Consider the following 21,668-nt stretch of genomic DNA (forward strand, 5'->3'; position numbering starts at 1 on the left):
GTCGATCTAACATGCGGGTCTAGTCTTCCATGTTGATCCACGTCAACGTAAAGTTTGTCACGTTAAACTTGCCTTTCTTTCTTGGCCCTAAAACAATTTTTTTTACCTATTTGACCTCACTTGAAGTTTTGTTTTCTAATCTGGCCTTACCATGAGATCTGTCCAACTTTATTGTCTCTGGCTTGTCAGTTTATATTGAACAGACGAAAATATCCCTAGGCTAACTACAGGACCTAATGCGTGCCCCTAAGCCGAATCCTCTCGTAGTTAAAAAAGCTGAATCCTCTCTTCTCCTCAGTCTCGTCTCCCTCCCACTGGGTGCGCGCGGTGGCCTGGGCACGCGGCGGCCTCGGCGTGCGGCGGCCTCGGCTCCCTTGGTGACGTCCTAGGCGCTGGGCGTCCGCCGTCTCCCTATGCGCCAGTGGCATGAGCGACTGTTACCTTCACTTTTATAGGCAAAAAAAGACTCAAATCAACCTAACCATCTACAAATCACACAAAGTGTGCACTCCTATCAAAGAGTGCTTAAAAGTATGTTGTTATGAAAATTAGATTCAAAGAGTGCTCAAAATTATGTTGGTATGCTGTCTCGGTGCCTTTTGGTTCCTCATAATGTCTCAAGGATAATAAATCGGTCATTTCATGTAGCACTTAACGCCATTAGGGGCAGTAGATGATGGTAAGGTCATACTGGGAAACAAAACTTGAAGTGAGGCCAAATAGGTAAGAAAATTTGTTTTCGGCCCAAGGAAGAAAAATAATTTTCAATCAGGACCAATAAGAAATTTTCTCTTTCTGAAAAGACGGTCCTATTGTGACGATTGTTTGATTCTTGTGAGATCCAAAGAGTTGGGTTGAGAGATCCTGTGAGCAGGAGCAAGAGCAAGAGCAAGGAGAGAGCAAACTCCACCCTTCAGCAATTGTGATTCTTATCAAAGCATTCAGTGTAGCATTTGTCACTCATGGAGGTGAAGCCTCCTAGACGGCAAGAAGTTGTCCGGCGAGCTCCGATGCTTGTGGTGAGCCACGGGAAGTTTGTGAAGGCCACAATTTCTCCTTTGCAACGGAAGAGATCAAGATAGCAAAGCAAGGAAAGTGGATGAAAGAGACCTGCTCCCTTGGGAGCGCCTCAACAGAGACACACGAGCAAGCCGGAAGAGTCTACTCGATGGAGCTGGAGATCCGTCTGGCTTCAACGTAGGGATAATCGATCCTGCGTATTCCTCTCGAGACGTGCTAGTCAATTTGACTCTGCAATTGACAAGGAGAGAAAGTTTATCAGTAATTTAAGGTGAAACATGCCAGTCTATGCCTAGACAGTTCTAAATGTGCCGCTTCGGGAGCAGCCAGATGTAAAAAGCGACTGAATAGCCGATACGCACAGAAATCGGCTGTTATAGACTGTAAAGCTCGTGGGTAGCGATTGATTTTATGTTGATAGGTACAGTACACATATATGTAAATGAGATCATCAACTAGATGGATATTACCAGTATGAATCATTGAGCCGATGAATCTAACGATAAAGGATATAACACGCGAATAAATCGACTATCTAATATAAACGGATCTACAGACGCTCTGAATATAATCTGTTACCATCAACAGTGAGGTTCGACCGGATCGATGACAGGTATGATGATAATAATAAACTAAAACCAAAGAATCCGTAAAACCATCTACACTTCGATAGGCTTTCCGAAAGACATGCTATACGTGAAGGCTCGGATGAATCGACTAAAATAGCCGATTCAGGTGAAGAGAACTACAGCGTGTGAACAATCAACTATTTCACGTGGACAGACCTATGGACTCATCAGACCTAACCTGCTATCTCTAACAGTGGGGTTCGACCGGATCAATGCAGCCATAATAAAGACAACAAATCAAACCTTTAAAGTACATAGATCTATTCATGTTCAACAGAATCATGTAAACACGTTGTAGGTGTTAACACACAAGCGATCGGCTATTTAGCCGATGTAGGCATAGCAAATAGTTAAGGTTACGCCTAATCAAGAATAGATCTACTAACTAGCATCCTCTAATCTACAGTGCTATCAGTGGGGATCGATCAGATCGTTATAGCCATAATAGTGAATCATAGACCAGATTTAACTAACCAACAAACCTCTTCAGGATCATACATGCCTTAACCACGTACTATGCGTGACCAAGATCGAAATAGAACAGCCGATAAGACATAACCCGTCGTTCATTGTAAGAAGTATCATGTTGTGACAAAGCAAACGACGGACCCAAAGGATATAAGGCTGATCTAAATCAATCTTGACTGAGCAGATTGATGTTGCTGCAAACTAATAACGATAAGAATATCAGCAAGATTGGTAACTTAATAAATCTACCAAAGATTGTCACTCTTAGGTAGAGCCGATAACTTAACCTTAATCTAATTCGAGCAGTGGAGGTCAACCGGATCGATGCAGCCATACTTGAACTAGACAAGAGTCGATAACTAGCTTATACTAGAGTCACAGTGGAGGTCGACCGGATCGATGCAGGAGTACAAACAGAAGTATAAGCCATGACATTACTTACAAACAAGCTAGAGGTCGGCCGGACCGATGCAGTCCTGCTCGCTGAAGAACTCACCGAGATCTACTCTACTTCTACTCTAAAAGGTCCTAATGGCTAGAGGGGGGGTGAATAGCCTATTAAAAATTTCTACAACAACACTTAACAAATCGGTTAGACAATTATGAGACAAAGCGAGTGTTGCGCTAGCCTACTAAAAATACAAGCCACCTACCATAATTCTAGTTTATGTAGTTTCTATCCACATAATAACTGTCACTACACTAAGTTAGTGTGCTCTCAAAGGATAACTAAAGAGCCACACTAACCAAACTAACAAGCTCTCACAACTAGCTACACTAAAGAGCTTGATAACTAGTTTGTGGTAATGTAAAGAGAGTGAGCAAGATGGTTATACCGCTGAGTCGAGGAGTGAACCAATCAATCACAAGAATGAATACCAATGAAGACCAATCACCTCGGAATCAAATGATGACACAATGATTTTTTACCGAGGTTCACTTGCTTGTCGGCAAGCTAGTCCTCATTGTGGCGATTCACTCACTTGGAGGTTCACGCGCTAATTGGCATCACACATCAAACCCTCAATAGGGTGCCACACAACCAACACAAGATGAGGATCACATAAGCCACGAGCAATCCACTAGAGTACCTTTTGGCTCTCCGTCGGGGAAAGGTCAAGAACCCCTCACAATCACCACGATCGGAACTAGAGACAATCACCAACCTCCGCTCGATGATCCTCGCTACTCCAAGCCATCTAGGTGGTGGCAACCACCAAGAGTAACAAGCGAATCCCACAGCAAAACACGAACACCAAGTGCCTCTACACGCAAACACTCAAGCAATGCACTTGGATTCACTCCCAATCTCACAAAGATGTTGAATCTATGGTGGAGATGAGTGGAAGGGCTTTGGCTAAGCTCACAAGGTTGCAATGTCAATGCAAATGGCCAAGAGTGTGAGCTTGAGCCGGCCATGGGGCTTAAATAGAAGCCCCCATGAAATAGAGTCATTGGCTCAATTATTGGGCTGACTACGCATCGACCGAACGTGCTGCTCGAGTGCACCAGACGCTGCACCGGACGCACCGTTCGTGAATATCGGACACGTCCGGTAGGTCAACCGAACGTGTCCGGTCGCTCCCAGACCACCACGTGTCTAGTTCAAGCAAAAGTAGTCATTGTTGCCCACACTTGCTGGCGACCGGACGCTCAGACCAGACGCTGAAATAGAAATGATCGAACACAGAGCTGCAGTGTCCGGCCGAGTCCAGAGAGTACCCAAGGCCGATCGGACGTGTCTGTTAGAAACTGGCCGGATGCTGAGCCTCAACATCCGGTCGAGTCCAGTAAGCACCCATGGTCGACCGGACGCGTCTGGTCACTCCGGACCGGACGCTGCCAGCGTCCGATCAACTGTTTCATCGAACAATGACTTTGTTGATTCACACCGAACGCGTCCGGTCGCTGAGTTTAGCGTTAATACCGGACGTGTCCGGTCACCATACCGAACGCATTCGGTCACTCTGTGACCAATGCGACTAACTCCTTTTCAATTATATCTTCTTCACCCTTCCTCAAATGTGCCAACCACCAAGTGTATCACGTTGTGCACATGTGTTAGCATATTTTTCATAAACATTTTCAAGGGTGTTAGCACTCCACTAGATCTTAAATGCATATGTAATGAGTTAGAGCATCTAGTGGCACTTTGATAACCGCATTTCGATACGAGTTTCACCCCTCTTAATAGTACGACTATTGATCCTAAATGTGATCACACTCACTAAGTGTCTCTATCACTAAAACAAAATGGCTCCTATAATTTATACCTTTGCCTTGAGCCTTTTGTTTTTCTCTTTCTTCTTTTTAAGTCCAAGCACTTGATCATCACCATGGCATCACCATCATCATGTCATGATCTTCATTTGCTTCACCACTTGGAATGTGCTACCTATCTCATGATCACTTGATAAACTAGGTTAGCACTTAGGGTTTCATCAATTCACTAAAACCAAATAAGAGCTTTCATACTCCTAAGGGGTGGCCGGAGCCGAAAAAGTAAGTAACTTGTATTTGATTGATTATGTCTTTTACAACAGTCGGGGTCCAATATTTATACCGGAACCTACGGATGAATCCTACTTAAGCACGACTCATTACAATCTTTGGCATAAGAGAGAACATTCCTAATTTAAGATAACTTGGACCCTAATCTTTCCCTTTTTGTAGAGTCCAACATATTTTTTCCTGACTCCAACCGTAGCTTTTATCGTTATCTGCTAGCGCTATCTGCAGAGAGTCGATTCTAGTACTGAATTCGAATCAGCTGATACTGACCTTTATGCAATCGATTCCTCAATGACACGATCTTGGGGGCTTTCGAGTTCCTGCCGTTCTTCTTTCCAAATTTTGGTGTAAATAGTAGCATTCAAGGAGGTGAATCCAAACTTCAATAAACAAATCAGGCGTATCCTCTGCTTGTTCTCTTGTGTTCTTGTTGTTCATGTTTACTTTTGGTCGATTCTCCCTGATCTACTTGTTCTTATGTTTTTTATTGTAGGTTTTGCAAGGAATCAACTCACTACATGCCTGTCAACTTTTGGTAACAAGTAGGATTGATTATATAGGCGTAATCTTCATCCATTTGAAATTTGACGTTACCTTGTTAGAAGTTCCGGGCCCTAACAGGAATTTCCGGTCTTGATATCCGCTGCAAGTTTTATTTCTTTCTAGAACGCCTATTCAACCCCCCTCCCCCTCTAGGTGACATCTCGATCCTTTCAATTACACTCTAGCATTCAACTATGTAGAAAAGATCTATAGTCGCTTTAATTTAGTTATAGTGACTATGAGCATGCTCCAACAATTTATGATTCTAGTGTGTTATTAAGGACAAATGAAGAATGATACTCCTAGATCATTGGCCCACATATATACTTATCTAGTGCAACAATGCCTTACATCTTGTTTACTGGTTTGTTTCTAATCCAGTATATGCTCATTGTCGAGTTATGGTATTCAATCTACTGGGTACCCGACCAAGGGTACCAGAGGGTTATAGTGATTCAAATTGGATATATGACGTTCATGAGATAAATGCTATAAGTGGATATGTGTTTCATAGGAGTCTTGCAACCAGACCAATGTAACGAGGTCAACAATGAAAGTAGAACTTGTAGCATTAGCTACTTCATGCCACTGTTGAGGCCAAGCGACTTGTGAAATCTTTATGGATTTGTCAGTGGTTGAAAAAATATATAGCAAACGACAACACAGTTCGAGAAACGATGCGAGAAGAGAGGGAGCGAAACTTTTTTTATTGTTTCCAGGCCCTAGAAATCGACGCACACACTATATGGCTTGCCTAAGTCTCCTCCCATTTGGTTCCATAGATACAATAGATTGAAAACACACTATGGATGCCCTTAGGCCTTGTTCGGTTATTCCCCATTCCATATGGGGGATGGAGGGGATTAGAAGGGATTAGGGGGGAATTTTGACTTGCTAGGGATTTAAACCCCTTCAATCCCCTCCACCCCCTTGAATTGATTTGCAACCTAACAAGGCTTAGAGGGAAGGGCACGGCCCCTGGCAGATTGCAAATGAGCAAGTTAAGGTAGCAGTAACACTGTCATGGTAAGAATTAAAGCAAAGAAAGATGCTCGAGCAAGTAGTGATAAGGCATCAAATTGAGAGAGGTTAGGATGATTGCGTTGAACTCCTATGGTGGGGCTCAAAGTTGTCCTAGCGAAGTATTTCGGATGGAATGAGGTGTCACAAAGAATGAGCTAGCTTACAGAAGAAAATACCATGAGGAATGTTGCAATCCTCTATATCTAATTAAAATTTTGCATTGTTCAATTTGCGCATGTGCATCATATAAGCCAAATAAGTACCACTCCCTCCGTCCTAGAATATATAGCATCCAAGCATTTAAAATTTATTCGAAGTTATATGGAATTCTAGGTAAACTAATCTCCCAAGCTTAAAAATGATGCATTAATTCATTCACACGCATACTACCATTGATGGCCATCACCCAGCCCAAATATGGTAATTACAACCCCCCCCCCCCCCCCCCCCCCCACCCCACCCCACCCCCGCCCCCCGATTAAGTGAATGTTACATGTGTCATTTGCTCTGCTCCATAACTTGTCATAAAATTTCTAGTGTACCTCATGTTTGAGAACGGATGGACCATGGTGGTGTCAGATCCTAATGTCACGCTCGATCTCTTTTCAGAATGAAAGCTTAGTTGTGCTTGATACGATGCTTGGTGGTGCCTTTGCGCTCATGAATCTTGTATGTAGGTCTTGATTTTCTTTTAACCTAGCTTGATGCAAAAACAGAACCAGCCACGATGTCAAATAATGCTGCAGTCCAGATGATTGACGGTGGGCCTGGTTTATACTCCCTTTACCTCATAAAGAATACATTTCTAATATAGTGTCACGTGAAACCATGTTAAGTTTTAATCAAACTTATATGAATTGTAATATTTATAACTACAAATTTATAGTTGTAGTTATAGACGTTGATATTATCTTTTATAAACTTAGTTAAATTTGAAATACTCCCACCGTCCGCAAAAGAATGCAACTCTAACATAATACCAATAAGTTAAAATATCTTGAGTTTGTCTAACTATACATAAAAAAGATCAATATTTAAAATACCAAATAAGTATCATTAGATTTGTCATGAGATATATTTTTCATACTATACTTATTTGATATTATGAACATTAGTTTGTTTTACCTATATATTTGGTCAAACTTAAAAAATGCTAACCAACAGTGTGCACGTAAAATTGCATTCTTTTATGGACAGAGATAGTAACCTGATATCGAATCATATCAAACATAGAATTATATCCTTTCTGGATGGAGATAGTATACAATATCGTATTATAAAATCCATTATCTTTTGAATAAAGTTGGGTGTGAGAAATCAAATCGCACTATGAAAACACATGTGGCGAGTTGCCTTTTATGTCGAGGGTTCAGGGATCGCACAAGTCGCAAAGGAGAGCAGATGAGCCGTCCTGCATGTCCAGTTTTCCTATTATGGCAAAAGCAAAAGGTGTGTTTCGGTGAACTTGCGCAAGCAATGGACATCAAGCAATAATGGAAAGTGACGGCCGATACTCATGCATGTGCATGTTGATCACTGCATGCTTTCACCAAAACTAAATAAAGTAGAGAGATAGGGTTGATCCCATGCATTCTTGTCTGCAATGGATCGGAATATATATATGCACACACACACACACATCTCATCGATCAAGAAGACACGATGATGTATCCTCGCTTCACACGCGCAGCAGCCCTGCTGGCGGCCATTGTTGTTGTGCTCCAGCTGCTGCAGCTGGCCGCGGCCGTCCGCCCCGCTCCCGCCGTCGCCGGCGCCAGCGACATGCAGCACCTGCACTTCTTCATGCACGACGGGTACCCCACCGCCGTGCTGGTCGTGAACGGCAGCACGGCGGCTCCGGTGCTCCCCGGCAACCGTCGGTTCGGCGACACGATGGTGATGGCACTGGTAGAGAACCGAGCTTTACTCCCGGTGGGGAACCCCCTCTAGTCCCGGTTCCCCACCCGGGAGCAAGCATCCGGGACTAAAGGGGGGTCCTTTAGTCCCGGGTCAGGAACCGGGACTAAAGGAGTGGGTAACACCAACCGGGACTAAAGGTGCCTCCTGACATGCCACGATGGCCGGCACCTTTAGTCCCGGTTGGTAATACGAACCAGGACTAAAGGTTTTTTTCTTTTTTCTTTTCTTTTCATTTTTTTGTTTTCTTTTCAAAATAGGTTTTCGAAGTCGTATTGTACGCTGCTAATTATACATTTATATGCGCATATAGTATGTTTCGGTTCAAGCACAATGAACGTATTAAATCACACAATTCAAGCATAGAAATATATATATATATATATATATATATATATATATATATATATATATATATATATATATATATATGCATGCATCATATATATATTTACATGCATGCATGCATATGTGTATTTTACATTATATTATTTCATGTGCATATATTACAAAAGATTGCATTATAGTTGTTGTGACATAACAAGTTTCTTCTCATCCTCTAGCTTGGCTTCAATGGCAGTGTTGGGTCGAAGTAGAACTCGCCCTTGGAATCGATGACCTGCTCATTAAAAAATCCGGCTATAGACTCTTGAATTGCTTTGATTTGGTCTTGCCGTATGACCTTTTCCTCCAACCATCGAGTCTACAGGTTTGAATTAAAGGAAAATAAATTAATATATGTACATATATATATATAAAGACATAGTAACACAATCAATAATAATAATTAAATGAATATATAGTGTATTTTTAACGTACTTTGAGTCTCTCTGTAGGAGTTCTTTGGGAGAGCACCTTGATAAACTTGCAAACATAGTAACCACAGTAGTTGTTCCCCTGTTCCTGCCTCAGACACCACTTTACGAGAAAAAGATTTGTCATCCAATCTGGTGATCCGGTGAAAGCTATATGTTTAATTAATAAAGATGATGCGATTCAGGGGACTTACTTTCAATGGGATTACATTCAGTGGCGCTTTGCATTTTTCCATGTGTTGCTTCTCAATAAAGGTTTTCCAAACACTGCCCAATAAAAAATTTGCCACGTCATCAGATATAGTTAATCATCATGTTTGTGTGTATATATAGTTGCTAGAGATCCCGAAATTACCTCTGGATAATATCTATCATATCTTGGTAGTCTTGTTGTGGTTTTCTCATCGAGTCATAGATTATCAAGTGACTTTTCACCAGATCGATGTCCATCAATATCCAGTGATTGCTGCATGTGTTTATAGGATATAACGCATAACACTCATTAATTAACTAGAATCAACATATGAGCCATTAAGGCTATGATCGACATGATTAACACTCACTTGAAGTTATAGGGAAAGAGTATATCCTTCTTGTGGCGTTGGTTCACTAAGAAGTTCATGATGTTACTCTCTGACTCAGACTTCCAATTAGTCATTGGAGTAATTGGGTCTTTGAATACTATATGGGGATCAACAAAACCAATTTCATTGCAGCCTTCCTTTCTGAGCTCTGTCATTGTAAATCTGCATATATATAGTACTTGTTAGGATAATTTATATGCATATGCACACATATGATGAGTTTAATAATAGATCGAAAGAATTATTACTTACAGGCAATAGCAGCTAATGATAACTTTGTCCAGAGAGGTAAGGTGGCATAGTTGATGAAATTCTGCAAAGTCAACATACATAACATCATCGCCACGGAACCAATGTTCGTCTCTAATTCTGACACCAACGCAGAAGTCTCCACTGGTAGACGCCTGCATGTACCACTTGTTTAGCAGGTACATTTACGTCCCCAGATCAGATAAGGCTTGAGGGTTGTATAGACTCTGGCCTAGTACAAATTTTTTCTTCCAAATATCAACCTCCGCCGCACTCTCAATGTTTCCATCACCAAACATCTGGTAAAGGTCGAGACCAGTCTCATCAAGAAATTCACCAAGGTGATCCAAATCGACATCCGGAGGTATGTTTGCCTGATGCATTAATCCTAAATTCGAACCATATTCATTACCAACAACTAGCGGGGGGATTGATTGGTGCGCTTGTTGTCCGAGTTGGGCAACTCCTTTCTCTGCCCGCTTCTTTTTCTGTGCCGCCTCAATTGACTTGGTGAGAGTGCGGTCATAGTCTGATAACGTTGATTTGGACGGCTTACGAGATTCCCGCTGTTGATGCTGGTAAGAAGTCACCTTTTTTCTTAAAATATCCGGAGCTACGAAGAAGTACGGTTTCTCTGGGTTTCTCCTTGCTTCTTGATTCATTTTAAGTTTGTCATAGAATCTAGACATGTCTTTTTTATATGCATCAGTTCCTTCTTCCTTCTCTTCAGATATTATTTTGGGAATAGCCCTTGGTTTCACGGTGGCTTTCTTTGCAGGCGGGGACTGATTCTTCGTTTGAGGGGCTGGCCTCTTGCTAGGCTTCTTGGTAGGCGGGGGCGGGGGAGGCGTTGGAGACCTCCTTGGAGGTGTTGGCAGCGGCGTTGGAGACCTCCTTGGAGGTGTTGGCAGCGGCGTTGGAGACCTCCTTGGAGGTGGCGGCTGTGGCGTTGGAGACCTCCTTGGAGAGGGTGTGGATGTAGCCTCGTCTTCCAACACAATGTCATCGTACAGAGCACTATGATGATCTGGCGATTGAACAATTGGATTTAGGTTGGGGGAGGATCTGCTACAAAAAAAGGAATGACATATTATTATGAGCAGATTGTTAATTATTTAAGCCAATACAAATTAATGATGTAGTGTTTTCATCCGCACGTACCTATGGTGAGGTAGTTCAGAAGGAGGTGGAGCCGACATCCCTGGAATGATGATGTAGCGCTTGCGCCATAGAATGAATGTCTTCTCCGCTTCTCCTAGAGTCTTCTCGCCATCACCTCCAGGAATGTCAAGAGGCAAATCACTAAAACCTTTTTCAGCTTTATCTACCGAGATGGTGGCATATCCTTCTTGGATTATATTCCCATGAATCCTTGGTGTCTTGGTTCGGTCGATAGGATTAACAAGACCGATAGCCACCTTGATTGTGGAATTCTCCTTCGGAATGTGTAGCTCACACGTTGTACAAGGTTCAGTGACGTCATCCACAGGGAAGCGCAGTCCTGTGTCCCCTTGATTTGGTATCTCCGTGGAAGCGCAGCTGCTTTTCAACTGAACAGATTGGCTAATGTTGATTCCTGGCTCTGATGCCTGCTTGCTTGCACTCACTGCTATTTGCACTTGCCTTTTGATTTCCTCCTGCATTCTCGCTTCAAGGTTTTTTTCCCGCTCCTGTGCTTCACGCACCGCTTCCTCCAACCTCTGGAGCCGGTGTGCCTCTTCTTCCTTCTTTCTCTGGCGACTTCTGTAGGAAGGTCTGTCCTGAGGGAATCCATGCTCCCACGAGACACTTCCTTTGCCTCTAGTTCGGCCACCATGTTCAATAGTCCCGATGGCGTATGTCAGCTCATCCTTCTCTCTGTTGGGCCTGAACGCACCACTAGCAGCAGCTCTCTGAGCATAAAACAATCTTTCTGCTGCTTCTTGCAGTCTTGCACCATAAACGCACTTCCCTGTCTCCTGGTCTAGTGTTCCCCCATGAGCGAAAAACCAATTCTTTGCACGTTCTCCCCACTCGAGTGATTCTGGTCTGATACCCTTGGCAAGAAGGTCTGCTTCCATTTTGTTCCACTTCTTAATGGCAGTCGGGTAGCCACCTGATCCCAAGGTATGGTGGTATGTCTTCTGTTGGGCATTACGTTGGTTCTTTATCACCCGACTCACACCCTCTTCTGAAGTCTTGTACTGTACAAACTCATCCCAATAGGGCCTCTGCTTTGAGATCGGGCCTGGGACAGTAAAATCTGGTGCTATGTTCTTCTTGACATACGTCGTGTATAGGTGTTTCTTCCAAGTCTGAAACTGGGTGGCCATCTTCTTCATTGCCCAATCCCTAACTCGCTCCTTCAATTCATCACCATCTATTATATCATCATAATCATCTGTTTGGAGCGTGAAATGTACCAAGACATCATTCCAAATTAACGCCTTGTCACGATCGGAGACAAAACTGATATGAGGAGCATTGGTCTTCTTCTTCCATTCACGGGTACTAATCGGGAGCCGGTCCCGTACAAGGTAACCACAGTGGTGCACAAATTTCATTTTATTCGGCCCCCCCGGTTCTCCTGTATCCACATTGAACTCCGAGATGATGAAGCGACCCTCCAATGGCTTTTTGGGACCTCGAACATTTTTACTCTTCGTTGTAGTTGTTGATGTCGATCCAGAGGGCTACAAAACATAAACATTATTTTTAATGTCATGAGCACACATAAGACATATGATAATATATATATAGCTAATAATAAAAAATATATACTTGGCCAATATGTTGTTGCTCATTTTGTTCAAGAGCTAAGTACTGACTCCCGTCATCTACATCCTCTTGCACGTTATTTTTAGCACCATCATCGCCGGCAACTTGAGTGCCAGTGTTGATCAAATTCATCATCAACTCCTCCTCATCCATATTTCTCGGGTCGGCCATCTAGCTTCAAAAAACAAAACCAATATATAGTACGTCAAATCTTTGCTTATTACATGCGTAAAATCTACAAACAATATGCATTATTAAATCTTGCCCCTCGATCACGGACGCAATTCGCCACACTAGGACGAACTACGTCGGTACTAGGGCGAATTAGGGCACGAGAAAGGGCGGTGTGACAAGAGTGGCGGTGCTCCACTCCGCCGTATATATGTCTGTACACATGGGTGAACGAGGGCGGCGGTGCTCCGCCGTATACATAGAAACGCATGGACGAAATGCATATGAATACAAATGACGTATATATACGTGTCGGCGCGGTGGCCGGTGTGCTGACGACGATGACGTGAGGCGGGCCGGCGTGCTGACGACGACGACGACGTGAGGCGGGCCGGGGCGGTGTCGGTGCGTGATGTTGTGATCCTATGTACCATGTGATCAACCATGTAGTCATTCATCATATGAGAAAATTCTATGTTAATAATATAAGTATAAGCCATTATGAAATGTAAGTATACGTGTCTTATTGCTCATATAACCATTACTATTTCCGAAATGATAAGAATTTATTTTCTTCTTCTACAGGCGATCTCTGATGCTATGATATAAAGTTTGAAGATAGTCTTCCCGGAAAAAAATATGTAATGCTCATATTACTTTAGCAACATTAATATATTATATCTGTATATTCAAAGTTCACAAATGAAGAAACATGTGATATTTTTGATAAACTAAAAAACGCTTAGTTTATAAACTGGGTATCAAAATTGAGTTCCTATTTGACCATTATATATCCTACAACAAATCCTTCAAAAAAAAAGACCCTACATGAATATATTTGGATAAAATTTCGTTAACAAACATTGATCTATGAAGATAGAAAAAATTCTTCTATTGAAACTGCATCTTGAAATAATGGCATATCATATAGTGATGAATATATGGCGGTTGATGGGCTGGATCATTAGCGGATGGTTCGTAGCGTTGTTTCCAAATAATATATAGCGTGTTTATTATACAAGCCATGGATTTACATCGATCTAATTAATTTCTAAAGTAATTTCATTGGTGATCCTTAATTATACTTGTCATTTAGAGTTCCAAATATTCAAAACTTGCCTTAAGATATGTTTTTATTTAAAATCATTTAGAGTTCCAAATATTCATTTTTAGTTTCTATAGATTTTGTGATTCAAAATTTGGAATTTTCAATCGACCTCGACCGTTGACATGGCTTACACCAAAGTTGTAGTTTTCGACGTGATCTATAACTCGGCAGTGGAGGGCTCGGACGAATGTACAAAGAGATCGACGAATATATCACCTCGAAGCTCGGCAGTGTACGTACTGGAGGGCCTCGGGCCGGCGCGGTGGGGCAACGCGCGGTGGAGGGCCTCGGGCGTGGAGGAGGGCGCGGTGGAGGGCCACGGGCAAGCGCGGAGGAGGGGCACGGGCGCGCGTGGTGGAGGCCGCACGAGGAAGAAGACGGCGGCGCCGGTGTCACGGAAGGCGAACGGACGCGGCGCGAGGTCGAAGAAGAGGGCGGCGGTGTTCGACGAGGAAGAAGACGAGCAGATCGATCTGCCAGGCGCTGGAGGTTATATAGCAGAGGAGAATTACTCCCGGTGCCAGCCACCAACCGGGAGTAAAAACCCTTTACTCCCGGTGCGTATTACCAACCGGGAGTAAAGGTGCCTTTACTCCCGGTGCGTGTTACCAACCGGGAGTAAAGGTATACCTTTACTCCCGGTTGGTAACACGCACCGGGAGTAAAGGCTTTTTTTTGGCGGGCCACGAAACTGCAGCCCACCTTTACTCCCGGGTGGGCTTCCCACCCGGGAGTAAAGGTGGCCTGCAGTTTCGTTTCCCGCCTGTTTTAAGCAATAGTCTTGTTAAATACAATAGAAATGCAATAGTTTTTATTAAATACATAGTAAATTAAATAAAAGGCATAAAATTATTTTGTTAAAAATATGAATTTTATTTTTGTTTATTGCACATAGGAAAAATCGATAACCTAACTTTTTTTATTTTTTGTTAGAATTATAAAACATAATGTAACTAATATTTATTATTTCGTTAATGCAAAAATGTAGTGTTTAATTAAAATTATTAAAATTATTGGTTTTGGACAGGAAATTTGTTTTCACATCATTTTAACGTTAATATTTTAATTTTTCATCACTCAGTATCCTAATTTACCTTTTTGAGAGAGAAATCCCACCAAATCAAACATTGATTTAATTTGAAATATGACATAATAAACATCTGAATTCACAATTATTACATAATATCTCAAACACACACTATATTAAATCACTATATCATCAAGTGGGCACAGCAGTGAACTTCTTCTTTACGTATGTCCCTTAGTTATGATCGCTTCGTAACCATGGAGTGTCCTCATCATTTACCAAGATGCTAGGGTCTTTATTCACTTTGAAGGGCGGAATTCGGTCATCCTTTTCATATTCTTCTGACATGTCCGACTTGTCCTCAATTCCCACGATGACTCTTTTCCCTGAAAGAACTATGTGGCGCTTTGGCTCTTTGGTTGAGTCATTATCGTTTTTCCCTCTTTTTGGTTTGGTAGACATATCATTGACATAGAACACCTGATTCACATCCTTGGCAAGGACGAATGGTTCGTCTTTGTACCCAATATTACTAAGGTCTACTGTTGTCATTCCATACTCGTTGTCTACTGTTACTCCGCCTCCGGTCACCTTGACCCATTGGCACTTGAACAATGGGATCTTCAAAGTAGGTGCATATTCTAGTTCCCATATTTCATCTATGCGTCCATAATATGTCTGCTTATTCCCATTCGGGTCTGTGGCATCTATGCGGACACCACTGTTTTGGTTGGTACTCCTTTTATCTTGGGCTACTGTGTAGAATATGTTCCCATTTATCTCGTACCCTTTGTATGTGACGATATGCCATGATGGTTGCATAGCCAATAAATACAGTTGCTCATGGATGCTCTCATCACCTTGACATTTTTTTCGCAACCAACCGCCGAAAGTTTCCATGTGCTTATGCGTAATCCAAGCTTCAGTCTTGCCTGGAAACTCGGATCGTAAGAGATCCTTGTGTGTCTCAATATACGGATCTACCAAAGAGGAGTTCTGTAGAACTGTGTAGTGCGCTTTATTGAAATAATCATCATCCGTACCAATATATGTTTTCCTCCCTAGTGTCCCCTTTCCGCTTAGTCTCCCCTCATGTCTCGATTCAGGAACACCAATCGAGTCAAGGTCGGGAATAAAGTCAACACAGAACTCAATGACCTCTTCTGTTCCATAGCCCTTGGCGATGCTTCCTTCTGGGCGAGCACGGTTGTGAACATATTTCTTTAGGACTCCCATGAATCTCTCTAAGGGGAACATATTGTGTAGGAACACAGGACCGAGAGTGAAAATCTCCTTGACTAGGTGAACTAGGAGGTGTGTCATAATATCAAAGAAGGAAGGAGGGAACACTAACTCAAAGCTGACGAGACATTGAACCACATCATTCTGTAGTTTAGCTAGATCAGTTGGATCAATTGCCTTCTGAGAAATTGCATTGAGGAATGCACATAGCTTTACGGTGGCTAGACGTACATTTGGAGGTAGAATTCCTCTTAATGCAACTGGAAGTAATTGCGTCATGAGAACGTGACAGTCATGGGACTTTAAGTTACAGAATTTCTTCTCTGTCACATTTATAATACCCTTTATATTCAAGGAGAATCCAGATGGTACCTTGATGTTGTTTAAGCATTCAAACATGATTTCCTTCTCCTCTTTGCTTAGAGTGTAGCTAGCAGGACGTAAGTAATGGCGTCCATCATCTGTCTTCTCTGGATGCAGGTTGTCTCTTTCTCTCAAACAACGCAGGTCCTGTCGTGCTTCAAATGTGTCCTTAGGCTTTCCATACACACCCATAAAGCCTAGCAGGTTCACACAAAGATTCTTCGTCAGGTGCATCACGTCGATCGAGCTACGGACCTCCAGGACTTGCCAATAGGGTAGGTCCCAAAATATGGACTTTTTCTTCCACATGGGTGCATGACCGTTAGCGTCTTTCGGAATAGGTTGGCTTCCATGTCCTTTTCCAAAGACGACTTTCACATCATTGACCATATCGAGTACATCCTCACCGGTTCGGTTGCGAGGCTTGGTCAGGTGGTCTGCTTTCCCTTTAAAATGCTTACCTTTCTTTCTTACGGGGTGATTTGCAGGAAGAAATCGATGATGGCCAAGGTACACGACCTTTCGACATTTTTTCAAGAATACACCTCTAATATCACCGAAGCAGTGTGTGCATGCATTATATCCCTTGTTTGACTGTCCTGAAAGATTACTTAGAGCAGGCCAATCATTGATTGTTACGAACAACAATGCTCGCAGATCAAAGTGTTCCTGTTTGTACTCATCCCACACACGTACACCTTCTTTATTCCACAAAATGAGAAGTTCATCAATAAGTGGTCTCAGGTACACATCGATGTCATTGCCAGGTTGCTTCGGGCCTTGGATGAGCACAGGCATCATAATGAACTTCCGCTTCATGCATAACCAAGGAGGAATGTTGTAGATACTTAGAGTAACAGGCTAAGTGCTATGACTACTGTTCTGCTCTCCAAAAGGATTGATACCATCTGTACTTAAAGCAAACCTTAAGTTTCTTGCGTCATTTGCAAACTCCGGGAATTCTCTATCGATTGCTCTCCACTGGGACCCATCAGCAGGGTGTCTCAACATATTGTCTACCTTACGGTCTTCTTTGTGCCATCGTAACAATTTTGCATGTTCTTTGTTTCTGAACAGACGTTTCAAGCGTGGTATTATAGGAGCATACCACATAACCTTGGCAGGGATTTTCTTACGTGGACGTTCGCCCTCAACATCACCAGGGTCATCTCGCCTGATCTTATACTGCGACGCATGGCATACCGGGCATGCATCCAATTTCTCGTACTCTTTGCCATGGTATAGGATGCAGTCATTAGGACATGCATATATCTTCTCTATTTCTAGCCCCATAGGACAGACAACTTGTTTTGCTTCGTAGGTAGTGGTGGGCAATTCATTGTACTTCGGAAGCATCTTCTTTTGGATTTTTAGTAACTCTCCAAATCCCTTGTCAGATACACCATTCTTTGCCTTCCATTGCAGCAATTCTAGTGTGGTTCCCAACTTTTTCTGCCCTGCATCACAAGTTGGGTACAACAATTTCTTGTGATCTTCTAGCATCCGCTCGAACTTGATCTTCTCCTTTTCACTTTCACATTCTCTTTGTGCATCACGAATGACCTGACAAAGATCATCAGCCGGCTCATCTTCTGCGGCTACCTCTTCTTCAGCTTCTCCCATTGCAGTATCATTGAAGCACGCACCATCAGGAATAATATCATTGTCGTCCCATTGTTCTTCTTCATCTTCTTCCATTACAACACCGGTTTCTCCGTGCTTTGTCCAACAAATATAGTTTGGCATGAAACCCGACTTGAACAAGTGTGAATGAAGAGTCCTTGAGCAAGGATATTCCACCGTATTCTTACATATGGCACATGGGCAGCACATGAAACCGTCGCGTTTGTTTGTCTCGGCCGCACGTAATAAAGAATGCACGCCGTCAATGAACTCTTGTGAGCGGCGATCAGCATTATACATCCAATGACGGCTCATCTGCATTACATGACATAAATATCATATTAAAACCTAGATCATAATTAATTATTTATACAACATGCGTGCCACCACAAAAGATACAAATTTATGAAAGCATCGCTACAATGTAGACAATCCCAACTACCACTAAAAGAACTAAAGCTAAAATACATTTCAGGAGCACAAGGATTTCGCGACCAATCTCAACTAAAACAGACAGATCCCCCGATTGTGCAACATCTTTGGGCTTCTTCGGCTGGATCACTGCCTCATTAGCCGCCGTATCTGCCTGTTGTGCAAGATATTTTTGCACGAGTTCAACATACTCTTCCTCCCAGTAGAAGCCTGAACATCGTCCACTGCCATCCCACTGAAATTAAAACAAAAAACTAGAACTTTAATCACAACCATCATGAAAATAGGTATAAACTAACCATAATCATTAAATACGATAAAATAACTCACATTGCGATCCGGACACTTGTAGAAGATACGATCCTTGTTGGGACCCTCCTTCTTCACTCGGTACTCCATCACAATCTTCATCTCATCACGACACTTGCCGCATGGAATGAGAGGAAGGCCCGGCCTAAGTCGCTTTGGAAACCCATGAGAGGCCGAGGACCCGGAAGCAGTTGCCATCTACTCTCTATACTCATTTTTTAATACACTATAAATTTCTTCTTTTATAAACAAATAAAATTAACAAACTATAAAATTATCTAGATATCTAAACAATGATATTTTTAATGGTCATTGTATTCTCGTCTTTTACTGCGGCAGGTAAGTAATTCATATGATATTTCCGTAAATTAACAGAAGAATGGGAATGTACACACATAACAGACTACTACGACGATATCGGGACGTGTGAATAAATAACCATCCGTACTAGTTGACCTTGCTTACGTGATCATCTCGGCGAGCATTTCTCCACCGGACAGCACCGTACTTGGTCAAGGAAGAGCTCCGATTCTATGAGGAAGGGAACACGGTCTCCCACGACCGTTGTCGCTCTCCCTCGTAGAATCAAAGCTCCTCCTTGATGTCCGTTATCGCTCGACAGAGAACATGCTTGCCGAGCTGAACACGGTCCGCAAGTTCAACTAGTACGGATTTTCTATAATTTTCTAACTATTTTCTAAGTTTTTATTTATATATACTACGTTTAGGTACGGTGATTGACAGACTACTACGACGATATCGGGACATGTGAATAAATAACCATCCGTACTAGTTGACCTTGCTTACGTGATCAGCTCGGCGAGGATTTCTCCACCGGACGGCACCGTACTTGGTCAAGGAAGAGCTCCGATTCTACGAGGAAGGGAACACGGTCTTCCACGACCGTTATCGCTCTCCCTCGTAGAATCAAAGCTCCTCCTTGACGTCCGTTACCGCTCGGCAGAGAACATCCTCGCCGACCTGAACACGGTCCGCAAGTTCAACTAGTAAGGATTTGCTATAATTTTCTAACTATTTTCTAACTTTATATTTATATATACTTTAACCTTCTTTCATGTAAATATGCAAGCTTAAAGTGATTTTGAGCTCAAATTGCTTACAAATGAAAAAAAACCACAATAAAGAACCATAAATATATATAGTGAATAAAATGGTATAAGAAAATGGTAAAAAATGAGAGTATGAGATTGGTAACCTTTACAACTGAAGAATCGACGGAGGAATCGAAGAATGGATGGAGGAACAATGGAGGGAGGGAGGAAGCAAGAACACTACTGCAGTGAGCTTTAAAATGTGCTGAGCTCGGGCTCGGGGAGGAAGGAGGAGACGGCCGATTTATAAAGGGAGAACATTTAGTCCCGGTTGATAGATCCAATCGGGACTAAAGGTAACTTTCCAACCCCGGGCGCAGCCACGGCCCGGGAGTAGACCATTACTCCCGGTTGGAGCCACCAACCGGGAGTAAAAGTATACCTTTAGTCCCGGTTGGTGGCTCCAACCGGAACTAAAGGTCCCTGCCACCTCTGTCTGGCGCAGTAGCCGTTGGGCAGGAACCTTTAGTCTCGGTTGGAGCCACCAACCGGGACTAAAGGTATTTCTAGTCCCGGGGGCAAAAAATTCCGGGACTAGAGCCCATTTTGGCCGAGGATCAAAGGTCTGTTCTCTACTAGTGTGGACGACGTGCTGACGGAGGGGCCGAGCCGGGCGTCCAGGCCCGTGGGCCGCGCGCAGGGGACCTACGTGCTGGCGTCCCTGGAGGAGGCCCACCCCGCGTTGCTGCTGTCCATGAACCTCGTGCTCGCCGACGGCAGCACGGTGGCGGTGATGGGCCGGAACGACCTCATGGCGCCCGTGCGCGAGCTCTCCGTCGTCGGCGGCACCGGCCGGTTCCGCATGGCCACGGGGTACGTGCTCTGGAAGACCGCCAGCTGGCGCGCCGACAACGCCGCCGTGCTCGAGCTCGATGTCTTCCTGCGTGCCTCATGAGTGACGGTGACTACTATGCAAGGATCGTGCATGCATTCGTCTGTGTGTACGTGGTGTTATTGGTTTTTCTTGCTTATATGGCACTATGTTATGTATCCACCCACCTGCACCTGCTGAATAAATAAAACTCGGCCTGTCAGCGTTTCATGGTTTTATTAAGCAATTGTTCGATCTTTTTAGTGTAAGTGCGAATGAAGGAGCATGCTTATTTGAACTGTGAGTTTGCTCAATTATATTCTTAAGTTGATCTAATAAAAAAAAGTACTCCCCATGCCAAAAAAAACTTTATAAATTATTTTGGCTTTTTTAGGTATATATAGTTTTGACATTTTCAAACTATAAGACGTTTTAACTTTTCTAAATACATAGTTTTTGCCATGCGGTTAAATATATATTATATCGAGATACATAACAAAACTACGTATATATATCTAAAAGTCAAAATATACTTATAATTTGAAGAGGAAGTATTTTAAAGCTAAACGTGCTAATCTCTTCTCTTCTCTTTAAAAACTACGTCACTACGTGTATAGGCAAGCATATAGCTCGCCTCAACTTGACGCAGTCACAGCTCACTACAGTTTGGACCACTGAAGGTCCTTCCTCTACATGGACTTCTTGTTTCCTCTACGTGTACTTTTCCATGCTAGTCTCTTGCTTATTATACTACAGTTTAGTACGCAAACTATATGGCGTGACCATCGCGTTGTATCGCGACGGCGCGACCTAGGCCTTCTCTCTTCCTCCCTTTTTCCCCAACTCCGACAGCCTTAGAAAAAAAAAAGCTTTGGAAAGGCAGGTAGGCCATGCAATGCGGACAAGAGAGACGGTGGCGAGGCAGAGGTGGCGGTGACATCGTCGGAGTGGGCG

At 43.0% G+C, this 21,668-nt stretch overlaps 1 protein-coding gene across 1 annotated transcript; it reads left to right on the forward strand.

Annotated features, from left to right (window-relative positions):
* Positions 1–7,856: 7,856 nt before the first annotated feature.
* On the forward strand, positions 7,857–20,798 carry LOC136550697 (dirigent protein 1-like). The gene is made up of 2 exons (XM_066542301.1): positions 7,857–8,102; positions 20,442–20,798. The coding sequence occupies exons 1-2, from the start codon at positions 7,857–7,859 to the stop codon at positions 20,796–20,798; spliced, it is 603 nt and encodes a 200-aa protein (XP_066398398.1).
* Positions 20,799–21,668: the final 870 nt, after the last annotated feature.

Source organism: Miscanthus floridulus, chromosome 4 (assembly GCF_019320115.1).
Source record: "Miscanthus floridulus cultivar M001 chromosome 4, ASM1932011v1, whole genome shotgun sequence".
Taxonomy (NCBI): Eukaryota; Viridiplantae; Streptophyta; class Magnoliopsida; order Poales; family Poaceae; genus Miscanthus; species Miscanthus floridulus.